General features: G+C 40.4%; 1 protein-coding gene across 2 annotated transcripts in view; it reads right to left on the bottom strand.

Annotated features, from left to right (window-relative positions):
• Positions 1-14,246, bottom strand: part of LOC138207648 (protein turtle homolog B-like) — a 162,076-nt gene that overhangs the window by 79,099 nt on the left and 68,731 nt on the right. For both annotated transcript variants that reach the window (XM_069165027.1, XM_069165028.1), the window contains exon 4: positions 3,841-3,992. In XM_069165027.1, the coding sequence (XP_069021128.1) occupies positions 3,841-3,992 (152 nt within the window). The remainder of the gene's footprint in view (positions 1-3,840; positions 3,993-14,246) is intronic.

Raw genomic sequence — 14,246 nt, 5'->3', positions numbered from 1 at the left:
CGTGACGGAGTCTGGAGACGCCGTGGAGAACGTTCTGCTGCCTGCAACATCCTCCAGCGGGACCGGGTCGGCGGCGGGTCGGCGACGGTCTGGGGAGGCGTTTCTTCGGAGGGCCGCGCAGCCCTCCGTGTGCTAGCCAGAGGTACCCTGACTGCCATCAGGTCCCGGGATGAGATCCTCAGACCCGTTGAAGACCATCTGCTGGTGCAGCGGGTCCTGGGTTCTTCTGATGCAGGACAATGCTCGGCCTCATGTGGCTGGAGTGTGTCAGCAGTTCCTGCACGATGAAGGCGTCGACGCTCCGGACCGGCCCGCCCGTCCCCCAGACCTGAATCCAATCCAGCACATCCGGGACATCGCGTCTCGTTCCATCGCACCACAGACTGTCCAGGAGTGGACTGATGCTTTGATCCAGGTCTGGGAGGAGATCCCTCAGGAGAACATCCGTGGTCTCATCAGGAGCATGCCCAGGCGTTGTAGGGAGTGATACAGGCACGTGGAGGACACACACACTACTGAGACTCATTTGGACTTGTCTTCAGGAATCTCCACAGAAGTTGGATCAGCCTGTGATCTGATTTTTACACTTTTATTTGGAGTATGATTCTGAATCCAGACCTCCATGGATAATGATTTTGATTTCCATTGATCATTCTGATGTTATTTTGTTCTCAACACATTCCACTATGTAATGAATCAAGATTTTCAACTGGAATATTTCATTCATTGAGATCGAGGAGGTGTTGTTTAAGTGTTCCCTTTATTTTTTTGAGCAGTGTACATAGTGCCTTAGTCTGTCATGGTCACAACAAGGGACCTGTACATCCTAACAAATGCACCTGTGACTGCCAATCAAGACGTTTGTTCTCAGTCAAATATCATCCCAGTTACAATCGGCAACAAACCAATGAAATGATCACTGCCTCCTTGCGGGAGCACTTACTTTACGTCTCATCGTGTCCCTTACGGACGGTTTCTGTTTAAGCAGATTCATCCATTCTCGCCCTCCAGGGCCGTATTTAATGAACTCAGCAGGTTTTCTTGTAGGTCATTTGGAGTTGATAGATGTATCAGTGTCCGTATTTTTACTACTACTAAATCTGTGCGAGCAACAGTGTCTCAGAGTGCAGGAAAAAGAGCTGAGCGAGAGAGGTGGGACTATCTGAGTCAGAGGGGGGGGCTATTGACAGACAATATTACAATATTTGACTGTGAAAACAAGAAATGGTGCGTTGCGTGTTTCAGGTCTTCTCCCTTGTAAAACGGTGACACCTTTACTATTTCAAATTTAAACTAATTCAACTTTTAGTCTTTGTCATGCCATCATCATCATCATCATCATCATGTCTTAGTCCATATTTATACATCCACACTATTCCCTGACATATAATCCTAGTTTTGATGATCCACAGGATATGATATACAACACAATCTAAAAATCCATATCTCTGTATGACTAATATCATTCAGGTAAATGTTCAGGTACTGATAATGTGAGACTTTCACTTGTGGCTCCTAACTATGTTTTATGCTTTATTTTTCAATTTAATTTGTTTAGTTAATCAGATCACACCTTAGGTCTCAGAAGAAGGATCTGGATGGACATCATCACATCACAATCTTTCACTGACCAAATCCAATGTCTTCATATTTATTCACATACTTTTCTATTAAAACCAAATGGTTATTTAATTAAACAATCGCCCAGATCTTCCTCTTAACACATCTACAGGTTGTACGGTTGCTCATCAGTCAGCAGAAGAACAAGCTGCTGCCTGAGACTGCGACAAATTTAGACTTCTAACTTTCCTATGAACAAAGCTCAGTCATTTGAATAATTGATCTGATGTGGGGGAGTCTTTTCCATTCCTCCATGCACGACTCAGCATACATGGACACAAAATCCTTCTTTTCCACTCAACCAACTTGGTAAAATTAAACTGCTGTATGTGTAAAGGGAATACACTTGAGTGAGGATGTACCATCTCACCGGAAGATCAGTATACAGAAATTAAAAGTGGTAAAAAAAAATAATAGTCAGGATGAGATGAGTTGTTTGCTAAAAGAATATTCAGTGAATGTTTTCATGTTTAATACAAAGCTGCTGATGACAGAGGGAACTGGAAGCACTTTGGTTCTGCTCGGAGGCTCTCAGCCACCTTGAGACGGAGATACAGCTGTTAAAATCTGATCCATAATCCAACAGGTTTTCACCAGGAAGTGATCAACGCTGGCAAACATCACCTAGTTACGACCCAGTGATCTGATTGGTCAACTGCACATCTGGTACGTTCTCAAATCATCATTTTATTGTAACGTCTTGTTGTAAGGACTTTAATGTGTTAAGTGCCATGAAACAACCTATGTTGTGATTTGGCGCTATATAAATAAAGTTGAATTTAATTTAATTGAATCATGACATCACACCCTGCTCATCACTAGTAAATATCACTCCGCCTTCTCAATAGGAATATATAATAGGAATTGAATTTCCTATAACATGTAATATAATGTAGTTTCTACTTGTTATAGGTCTATTAAATGACCCATTTGGTGAAATCGGGTCTCTTTTGGTCCTTTTTGGTCGCTCCGAGCCCCCGTACTGCAACACCACGGATAGTCACGCACTTACAATCCAGTTCTTAGTCGTACCCCTATGGATTGCCAAGGAAACGGAGATGGCCCTAATAAAAAGTTGTATATTTTGAGAGGAAACCACACCACAATATGAATACATTTTGATTACATATTTTATTTAGTTGGTAACTTGTTGTGTAATAACTATATTACATTTAAGGGTGTTCTTAAACGTCATTATTGGCACTTCAGGGATAATTACGGACCTCAGCCAAACACCTCAGTCCTGAACGCATCAGTGTCGTGCCAATAATGACGTTAAAGCACTCCCTATCGAGTATTATTGCTTAATTTAATCTCACTTTTTTCATCAGCCCTGAGTTTATTTCAGTTTTGATCAAATTGAGATATAACGTTTACATGGAACACAGATATCACGCTCCACATATCCCCATAAATGATAAACAGTAGCATCCTGGTCACTGCTTACAACATGAAGTCTGTGATGTTTCCAAACACAAAGCAGCAGGTTGGAAATAGTTTGTGTGACATTCTTGTAACTGTAACCAACCTTAAAGAACGGGAAGGTATGACCTGAATGAGTTGATCTGACTTGTTCTCCTGCACGTGTTGGAAAACAGACGTCCGGTAGCCTGTCAACAGCAAACTTAAAAACATCAGAATCTCCGTCCGTGATTCAACCAAAATAATTACGCTTATTTAACTTTTTCTTTACTCAAAGACTAACCTCCCTTTCGTCATCACTCCTACAGTGATAAGGGCTTTTCCAGGTTTCTAAAGTCAAAATATGGTGAACACATGCATAAATAAAAAAAAAAGTGGACACTTCAAAACCCTGATTAGAACTAGAATATGCATTCATGCTGCGTTCAGAAAGCTTGATAAGTTAGTTCAAAGAAGCATCCAGATAGTTCCCTCCAGTCCCGGAGGAGACCAAACACAGAGCTATAAAGTGGAGTGAGGATTGGATTTAGATTCTTCAGGTGGGCACCAACATGATTCAAAGTGAATAATGATGATGATGTTGCTCCGTTTCAGCCGGATGTGTAAAAAAACAGCTGCTAACAATCTCCTGGAGATATTCGATTGGTTGAGGGTGACCTTGTTGGATGACTTTGTATTGTGTTGCTGCAAAACTTGAGGCACCAAATGCAGTGGTCTCATTGAAATGAATGTGGAGTGCTATTGTTGGTCCGAACACAGTACCACCGTCAACAAACAGATGAGACGTGATGACAGTACCTTGTACTTGGCACTGCTGACCATGAGGCTGCCTTCCCGCAGCCAGCTGACCGAGGGTTTGGGGTTGCCGAAGGCCGTGCAGGTCAAAGTGATGCTTCCCCCCTCCTTGGCCTCGACGTATTGAGGTGGTGTGTCTGTGAAAGTGGGGGGGGCTGGGGGGAGTCAGAGCAGAGGGACAAGAATACAACAACACGTTAATAAGATTTCAAATTAATTAAGCATAGAACAAAGAGTATTTTTGCAGACTTCATGTTTTGGGCCAAAATAAACAGAAACAGACAGACTGTGACAACTTTGAATAAAACGATGCAGGTCGAAGCGCCGAGGTTCCTCTGAAGTAAACAGTCCTTGTAGAAGGACTCAACTCAACTGAGCCCCTCTACAATATTCCCTCAACATATTCTCAAAATCAGATACTATACTGACTGTAAAAATGAGCGCAGTATGTAATTATTTAAAGTATTCATTGTGTGTGATGGCTCTGACTGGTTCCTAGTACATTTCCCAAGAGTGTGTAGATTTGATTGACAGCAAAAGCGAAGAGCTTCAACCAAACCATGAAGAAATATACATTGTTAAAGTTTGTGTGCTTAAAGAAGTCCAGCGAACATCTACACAACCGCTGCAAGTAAAAACGTTTTTTTTTTTCTTTGTTGTAGAAATTGTGGCTTTCAGGTCAGTTATATTAAGTCGCTAAATCATTTGGAACGTGTTTGGCAAATATTATTGATCATACACCTGATTTTCTGACTATATCTACTTGTCACTCTTATTGTTAAACATCAGTTAGCGACTGCAGCCACTCTGCAGAGCACGACTCCTAAATCTAGCTGTATGAACATACATAACAACATGTTTAATGAAACTATCTGTTAACACTCAACATAAAATAGAAATGCAACTTTTCTTTGCTCCAATTTTGTAATGAGTTTAAGTAAAAGATCTACACTGCACACAAAAGGTTAATTTCTCAAATTCTGCTCACAAATTTGTTCCAATCTGCTAATGAGCATCTCACCTTTGCCAAGATAATCACCCACCTGACAGGTGTGGCAATTAAATATGCTGATTCAACCCATTTTAGAAATACAACCACTGAAACAACAACAAAAATAAGTATTAAGTTGTTTTTTTTTCTGCCTGGGAGAAGACATTTAAATATTTTCATTCCTGCTTTGAAGGACCAGCCGAGTGTTCATAACAGCAGGAGACTGGACAATCAAACAAGTTACCACGAGACCTTTCAATAATGCATGTCTGTACACCTTCACCTGGCTTTCCCTTTGTTGTCTGGTTGGCTGCACATGTCTCAGTGCACATTTTTAGATTTGTACCAGTACAGAAAATAAAAGATGGAAGCCGAGTCTCAGTGGAGTACTTGTCACAACAGGAAGAAGCGCTGAGGAATAAAAAGGAACGGCATTTGAACTCAGTTGCTAAACTTTGGTTTCAGAAAGTATTCAGGACCCTTTACATTTTGTACACGGTGGAAGGGCTGTTTGGGAGAAAAGTTCCCTCAATAATAGTTACATGGAAAAACTGTGGAACCACCAGGACTCTTCTTAGAGCCGGCTGTAAGACGGGCCCTGGTCGGGGAGGTGACCAAGAACCCAACGATCCCCGACCTCCTCGGCAGAAATGAAAGAACCTCCCAGAAGGAGGACCGTGTCAGCAACACCTCACCAGGCCTGTATAGTAGAGTCGACACGTATTGGGAGCATAAACACAGACATCTGCAGAGACCTTAAAGTGGGACTTTCCATCCAGCCTAATGGAGGATGAGGATCTGCTGCAGGGATCAGAAAAACCCAAATCCAGGTGTGCAAAGCCTGTAGAGAAGCACAGTGCTGAATACTGGTGAATTAATAATTGTAAATGTAGTTCTAAACATCGTCTGCCATGTAGGGAGACTCATGTTCGATATTTCTGTGTCCACAACAGAATTGTTTAATAAAAGGAGAACTTATTCTCGAGGAATAAGAGTTATTTTATGTGATTCTGTATTTTCAGTTACTCCATATTTTGTTGCAAAAACTGAATATATAAACAGAGGTGAGGAACGTGACCTGACTCAAGTGACAAATGTGAGGGTTGTGTTTTGTGTTCAGAACATGACTGAGTGATTTCTACTGCAGAAACCTGGCAGTCGACCAGGAGCCTGCAGACCAGCAGAGGCCAACGCTCAGAGAGGGCTGCTATAAATTTGGATTGAAGGGTTTACAGTCTGATGTTGATGGCGATAATAAGAGGAGACACACAATATGCAACATCTGCAGCTCAAACATCAGAGCCACGACCACCACAACATCCATATTCACCCTCTACTGTAAACCCGTCAAACAAACAGGAACGTGAATGTTTGTATTTACAACTTTCTGGCTGGTTAAATGCTCGTGTTAAGTTGAAGCTCAGTTCGAGTCCAAAGCAATGATAAATCTTATTTAGGAGACATTGTTTACGTTAAAGAAAACCGGGGGACTGATTCGGGGCCAAAACCATTCAAACAATGCCGGCATGCTATGATCGAACACAGCTGTGTGCTCATAACTGAATGGTTACTGGTGTAACATTAGTCTTCTCATGAGACTCAACTACACTCCTTTATCTGCTGGTTTCAAGGTTCGATTTTTGTGTTAATTTATTTGCATGTAATTGAATTCATGTTGTGCAGGCTGTAAAAAGAACTGTAGCTTCTTATGTAAGGTAGCGTTGGTGAGTTAGCTGCAGCAGAGGCTCCTTAGACAGAATGAATGGTGGATGGACCAAAGAGAAACAGCGAGCCAGGACCGGAGGTTTAACATTATGCTGTAAATTGTTTTAGTGTTGCACTTCTGTTTTCACTGTAAAGCTCTTAAGAGCCGTGAGGCTCTTTTATAATTTCAGGTCCCAAACCCACTTTTCATTGTTTTTCATTTAGGAGACTCGTTATTGATGTGAAACATCAGCAGGATTTATAAGGTTAGAGCAGGTGAAAATAAAACATTTCCTGACCAATGTCTTTTAAATGTGGACACTAGGGTAGACCATGTGGATTGTACAGCACTTGATGTGTGACTTGCTTTCACTGAGCTTGACTTGACCAGCAGGGACTCGACTGGCTTCATTCTCACCACAGTAACTTGAGACTTGCTTGTGACTTTAACGAGTAATGGAGGTTAATAAATATGAAGGTCTGAATATTTAAGGACTAATCCATTTAAACAAGACAAAATGAGAAAAACTGCTTTTCACTTTGTCTTTCAGGGCTTCAGTTCCAGCAAGTGTGATTTTTTTTTCTAAAGAATCACACATTAATGTGCTACGCATGCTGCATTTGGTAAAAACCATTTTTCAAAATCCTCTTTAGCTCAGAGGCTGTGCAGATTATGTGGCGGGATGATCATACAAGACAACTGCCATGTCTTACAACCAAAAATTCCTTAAACTGTGTTTTCTAATGGCCTCACCCCTATTTAACCCCTGCCAACTCCAATCTATCCACACAAGTCACTATCATTGTCAGTGATTCAATGCAGATTTTGTGCAGTCATAATTCCTGTTTTGATATTCTAAATCTAATCACCTTAGGGCTGAAGCTGATCTGCTTACATGTGTAATCCTGTAGCCTCTCAATTGCTAACATGTCATTCCATCTGCAGCCATGAGCCGGGCCATAGTGCTAATTCCACGCCTCACATCATGCCACGCAGCATAAGACCATGCAACTTCTAACAGATGCCTGAGCAACAGAAACCCTCTCAAACTCCAGGGATTTACACATCATCATGTGCAGCTCTCTCCTACAAACACCAACAATTTCACTAGATGTATTTTCCCATTTATTCTGACCACCTTATTTTTGGAGGGAACTTGAGTGGGTGTTTTCTTTACCTAGCTGCTTTGAGACAAAGGAAAGTGGAATTCCCTGCTTCCCAACCAGTCAAAATGGACTCTAAAATCCTCTGTGTGTTGTTGACCTTCTCCTGGACCAGTGGTCAAATGCAAGAATCTGGATTATTATTTAATACGGCAGCCAGGAAAGAGATTAATACTACTTGTTTCACCAAGAAAGATCTGATTCTCTGAATGACACAGACACACTGGACAGGGAGGACATAGAGCTGCTTATCGTTCAAACAGGTTGGATACTAGTATAATACCTTGACTCCAATACTGGTTCTTGAACATTCGTTTTTTTTAAACCAATTTTAAAAACTATATTTGAAGAAAATGAAAAGATTAAAGATTATACATTACGGTACAAATCTTTAGTTTTCATGCAGTTTATATCAGGAGAGTGAAACCAGTTGATGTAGACGTTACAATTTACAATGTTCCCTACACGTAAACACACACACACACACACACACACACACACACACACACATATATATATTATATAATTTGGTGCATTAACTACAGACTGTACACTTAACATTATTGTGATTATTTTTCCATAGAACATATTTGTTTTTTTTGTTAATCACTTTCTTCCTATGAAAAAAATAAATCATTTTCATCAACTCTGAACATCCACCTGCACAGCCTACAAACCTGCTCACCTGTACGTAATGTCGTAGTTACCTTATTGTCATGTGAACTGCAGCTGTGAACAGCTACTATTTTTAAAACACTCTTTGGTGGTGCATTCAAGGACACTTGGACTCCCAATAATAGTTAGAAAGCTGCTCACACAATTTCACAAAATACAGTGTTGGTTATTAAATTAAAAAGACAAATAAGCAAAAGGATATCGTGACAAGTGGAGTCTTTATGCTATTTTGGTGGGTGACTGTGAAATGTCAGATATTGACATTGATCACTAGAAAATTGTTCAAATTGTCTAAAAGATCACCTTTTATGTCTTCACATCTTATTTCTACTCTCTTAAAGTGACATAAATATAAACCAGTGGCTCACAGGGAAACTGTTGAATTTAACGTAAATCATTGGCCAATAGGAGTTTGTTCTATGTTCTATGTTCTATCTCAAATTTTTCTTGAGTAAAATGCAAGAAGAAAAAAAAACTGGGTTCTGCAGTACTTATCAGTCTTCTTTGTGCAAATTGAGGGATCATAAGTTGTTTTTAACTGCATCCTGTCACGCAGAATCTGCGGGTGATGAGATGTGATTCATGAATCCAGTGATTACCATCATGGTGTCAGAACACTGCTGACCTGTTCTGACCAGTGGTTCATATAGTAGCATGTGTGGCAAGCAATAAAATGTAAATGCTAACTGCTGACACTAAGAGAATAAATGCCTCAAGGTTTTCTGTTGCATTGTTACATTGTGTTGTATAAAATTATAATTTTGAATGATCAGCAGCTTCAAGAGAAAAGGATTTTAAAATACTGTGAAAACTTTGATAATGGCATGTAGTACATGATGTGACCCTTGTGGTGTGTTTAATTGTACTTTGTACTTCTAAAGACATCAGCCTCCTGTTGGTTGGATGTGTTACAACACACAATATTCACAGTTTGATATGTGCCTTGGATTTGGAGTCGTTTAGGTATATTATCAGTGCAGCAGAGAAAACGACAGCAAAAGTGCATACATTAACATTTTTGTCCTTTAAAAACTTTCAGAAGTGTTGGTTTCAGCTTTACAACTGAACAAAATAACAAAGACTCCTTTTTTTTTGTCAAAAGTGAGGACGCAGACATCTTGTCTGAATAAACTTTGTTGAATTGTCAGTGAACAAAGGGGACTTGAGACATAAATAGACTTCTGATAACATTGTTAGAATCACATGGCTGAGAACTGAGAAAGTCTCATCTGAACAGGACAAATTCATCTTCCATGACATCCACAACATTTCCTTTTCATAAATTATAAGGATGTACTCTTGTTTTTTACAATCTGTGCCGCCTGTATGAGCGGTCAGAAAACACACCTGTAACCATTAACACTAACAGACGTGCCTCATCTTCTACATTACCGTTAATATATTTTCAGCACTTCATTCCACAATTAATCATCATCATCCCCATGGAGAATCTTCTTAATTCTAAAGTTGTCTGTACACTCATGCACATGGCAAACAGGAACTGCTGATAAATGATTCTTCTAAATTTAAATAGTTCCACTTTGAGAAAAAGGAAAACATTTCCAGACTTGAACAACAGGCCTCCAGTTGTTCACTCACTGACTCCACATGGATCTTCCTCTTCTTACATCCACCAAAGCTCCCAAACTATGAGACAATCGTGGGCTTTAAAAACCCTCAGTTTAAAACATGGAGGAGTAAAGACGGTTACAGATTTACTGCAGATGTAAAAACTTCACAGAGTGTGAGAAAACTTGATGGAAATACAGAATGCGTCTCCATCAGGTGTCTTTACAAACGAGGGAGGAAATGAGGACGGACAACAGGATGAGAAGGGGAGGCACCGCAGCGGTCTGCAGCAGAGAACAGGGACGGCAGGCGGAAGGATGTGTGGAGCTATTTTAGGGGAAGCTGCTGAAGACGAACCCTGAGAGATATGAACCTTGCTTCCTTGGCATCACCTCGTGCTGGATTGGGGCCTGCACTGTGAGGGAGAGCAGGGAAGCAGCGCAAGTCGAAATCATCTTAGAAGAAAGATAAAAGTAGGAAGTAGTGTCTGCGGAGGACAGAAACTGGGAGTCTGGCCACCAGTTTATATGAAGTTAAAGCCTCCCACTTCCCTCAGTCTACACATTTGTCTAATTTTTGTACAGCTGAGAAGATAAAAACAGAATTATTGGAGTTTAAAATCGTATTCTGAGCAGCACCTGACCTGCTTTTCCTTTTACAATGATCATTCCCGCAAAAACGTGCGCAACAATTACGTCATCCTTACGAACACATGCTGTCGAGCTGCTCATCTCATCTCTGGTCACTGTGGACGAGGCGATGGAAGTTTACAGCGATGCAACAGAGGTGTCAGTTGGTAGAAGAGAAGCAGGAGCTCCAGTCTATATGTATTTTTGCAGAAATCTATATGCAGCATTTTAAGTCTCCGATCCCAACGAGGTTGACAGATCAAGTGCTCGGAGTAATCACTGACAACCACTGATGTTTGACGATGACGAGGAGATATACGGGGACTATAAATAGAAGTAGTGCTGGAGCTTCATGCAGAATGAGGATGCATCGAGGTGCTGAACCTTAAATACTCCGTCCGTGTGATTCCTACAAATATCCAAAATATGCTGCTTGAGCACAAAGCATTAACAATTCAACACACTCCTGACATTGATTTCCAGGTGATGAGGGACTGTTTCTCTCACGTTCACAAAGCTGATGGGAGTCAGCAGTGGAGCAGCTTCACCGCTGAAGGACGATCATTTTGTATGCTACTAACTGTTTCACTGGGATTATGTAATATCTACAGCCTGCCAGCACTGTCGTATCCACTGTGTTATTCACCATATTGACAGAAACTTGAACGTGTGGATGTGAAGTTTGGGTGGACTCTTCTACTGCATCAAATATATCTCATTAAATCCCATAAAATGTAATAAAAAAAATAATTACAAAAAAAACGTTTTCTTTTACAGGCTTCTTTGCCTCATGGAGCTCTTAAGCTTCACTATTCGTCCTCTCAATTCTGTGGTCAGGACCTTTGCATTTACATGCTCAGCCAACCACAGCGGAGCATGGCCTCTATTCATCAACCTGACAAATGTTTGACTTAAATAAGAGATCAGACTAAAACTAATTTATTTTTACACCGACACACACTCTAAAGAATAACACCTGCTCAAATGTCTTGTGACTTCACAATAGTCTCGATATTTCAGTGAACCACAATGGTCTCTTCAATCTCAACATTTGTTTATCATAAATGCATTGACTGTTGTTATTAGATTTACATGTTTATTGCAACGGTGAAGATTATGGATTTTATACAAATAAAATTTAAAAAAAAATGAAAATCATACATCATGCAAGTTTATGTTGTTTTAAATGATGAAGAGTTTAGTAAATGTGGGATAAGTCCTGATAAATTGTTGATTAAGACAAATGTTGTGTTCCAAATAAATAGAATTATTTCTACCAATCACTAACAGCTATTTAATATGGTTGCTTTATTTTCAAAAGTTATGAAGGAAGTAAGTAGGCTAGGAAATGCAAGAAAATGAGTCCAAGAAAAATATAAGCTTCAGAACCAATCACGGTTATGTTACTCTGCAGTCAACCTGGTATCACAGCAAAGCGTGAAATAGACACGCTCATCCACTACAGCAAAACGTGAGATAGCCACGATTTGTCCGGTCTGGGCATGTCTATTTCACACTTTGCTGTGATAATGGGTGGCTGCAATACATACAGCTTGTCTCCTAAACAAGCGAGTGAGAGAGCAAGAGAGACTGAGCCATGTTCTTTTGCTCAAATGTTTGCCATCTCACACCACGCGGCAGGTGGTGCAGTGGTTAGCATTGTCACCTCACAGCAAAAAAGGTTGCTGGTTCGAATCCGGTCCTGGGCCTTTCTGTGTGGAGTTTGCATGTTCTCCCTGTGCTTACGTGGGTTCTGTCCGGGTTCTCCGGCTTCCTCCCATCATCCAAAAACATGCACCTCAGGTCAGGTTACCTGGCGCCGCGCTAGTGGCAGCCTGTTGCAGAAGCTCCCCCCTGAGAGCCCCCCTGCTGTAGTGAAGAAGTTTCCCCTCGGGGATTAATAGAGTGTATAAAATAAATTAAAAAAATAAGTAGCCTGATTAATTCTGATTGTCTTATTTACATCATAACATTAGTAAGTTGATGCAGCCAAAGAAAAAGAAAGGATCTGCTGTTGTCACAAATAAAGCATTTTAAGAATGGATGTAAAAAAAGTAAAAATATCATGCAGACTGCGTACAGGATTACAGCTGCCGGTGTCACCGCTAATCACAGTCATTTTCACCCGTTTCATCATCAGCCATTAAGTCTGCCCGAAAAAGGATCTAGATTTGTGGTGAGGGGAAAAAGCGAAAACTTAACTACGTAATGCCAAGTTAGTGAATTACTTTGACTTTAGGTTACTAGATACATCAGAGCATTCAGAAATATTGGGCTTTCCCCATCATCATTACTACAGTTTACTGACATACACTCTCTTTCTACATGTTTTAAACCAGAAAGTCTGATGTTGGTGGTTGGTTCACACATGATGTGCTCCAAATGACGTAGATCATTATGTGTAGAAAGTGAGGACCTGCAAGCAGGATTTGTGACATCACCAGTTTGGAAGCCAGTCCTGGTCCCAAAGGGAACTTCCACTTAATAAGAGGTGGAAACCTGAAGCCTGAGAATGACCCTCCGGTGATGTAGGAGACATCTTGTATCCAGAGGTTCAACATTTCAAATGACAAATATTTGCATATTCACAGATTCTGGATTTTTCAATGAGATAGATGCATTATAAGAATTTTAACATGGTATTTGAACTTTTTAAAATAAAAAAAACTGTCAGACACAAACTATTATTCGAAGCATGTATCATACTTTGTCTTCAAACATGTCTGGTGGGGGAAATTTAACTGTAATTGCCAGCAGTATGATAAAAAAAAAAAAAAAAAAAAAAGGCCCCGGGCAAATCTGCATGAAGAAGCTTTCTCTGCTGCGTTTTCATGTCTTGGTGACATCTGCAGCCTGAGATGGCGTCATGTGATTCTGTACAAACTATCTGCATGGTGAGTGAAAGACTAAACCAGCTTCTTCCTACCAGACAAGCAAAGGTAGGACTTGTCTCCTGTGGAGCTGCATGTGAATGGCAGCGACTCCCCAGAGCTCATGTCCCCTGAACCCACCACCGCTTCACTGCTGAATGTCTCTGCATCACAGAAGGAGGATGTCTCCTCACCTGTATCTCACCGAGCACGCATCGTCGGCCTCAGCAACCTCCCTGTCAGTGAATCAGGACATCATGGCTCTCAACATGGCTCTTCTACCCTCCACGTTACTGTGCATCTCCATAGAGATGATTCAAATGTGACAACAAATGTGAATTCTGTCAAAGCTAAAGTTCACCTACATGTAAGTTATTGTAGTCATCTACAGCACCAGTTACCCGGAAACGGATTGGATTTACTAAACTGCATTAAATGCTTTCGACCTAAAATATGTTACAGCTCTTAGAAATATTGCAAACTTAATATTACATTTTCCAACATTATATGGAAACTAAACTGTCGGTGTTTCACAAATTGACATTTCATATGTCATTCATTCATATTTCAAATGAATATTATCTAAATTAAAATCTGAATATTTTATCTGAATGAAATCTTTAGTTTCCAAGAAAAAGTTAGCAAAAACGTCAACATTTTGGCCGTTTCGACCGAAGATTTCATGCAGCAAAGTGTTAGCTGGCTCAAATGCATCATGGGATCTGAACCTCTCACAGATTAACTGAATAGTGTTGGTTATATCATAAAAATTCTTCATTTCCAAGTCTAAGATAGACTGTATCAGAC

The sequence above is a fragment of the Embiotoca jacksoni genome, unplaced genomic scaffold (assembly GCF_022577435.1).
Source record: "Embiotoca jacksoni isolate LCO1_2020_lvr unplaced genomic scaffold, fEmbJac1.0.p SCAF_33, whole genome shotgun sequence".
In the NCBI taxonomy this organism is placed as follows: Eukaryota; Metazoa; Chordata; class Actinopteri; family Embiotocidae; genus Embiotoca; species Embiotoca jacksoni.
This window is presented reverse-complemented; position numbering and strand designations above follow the sequence as displayed.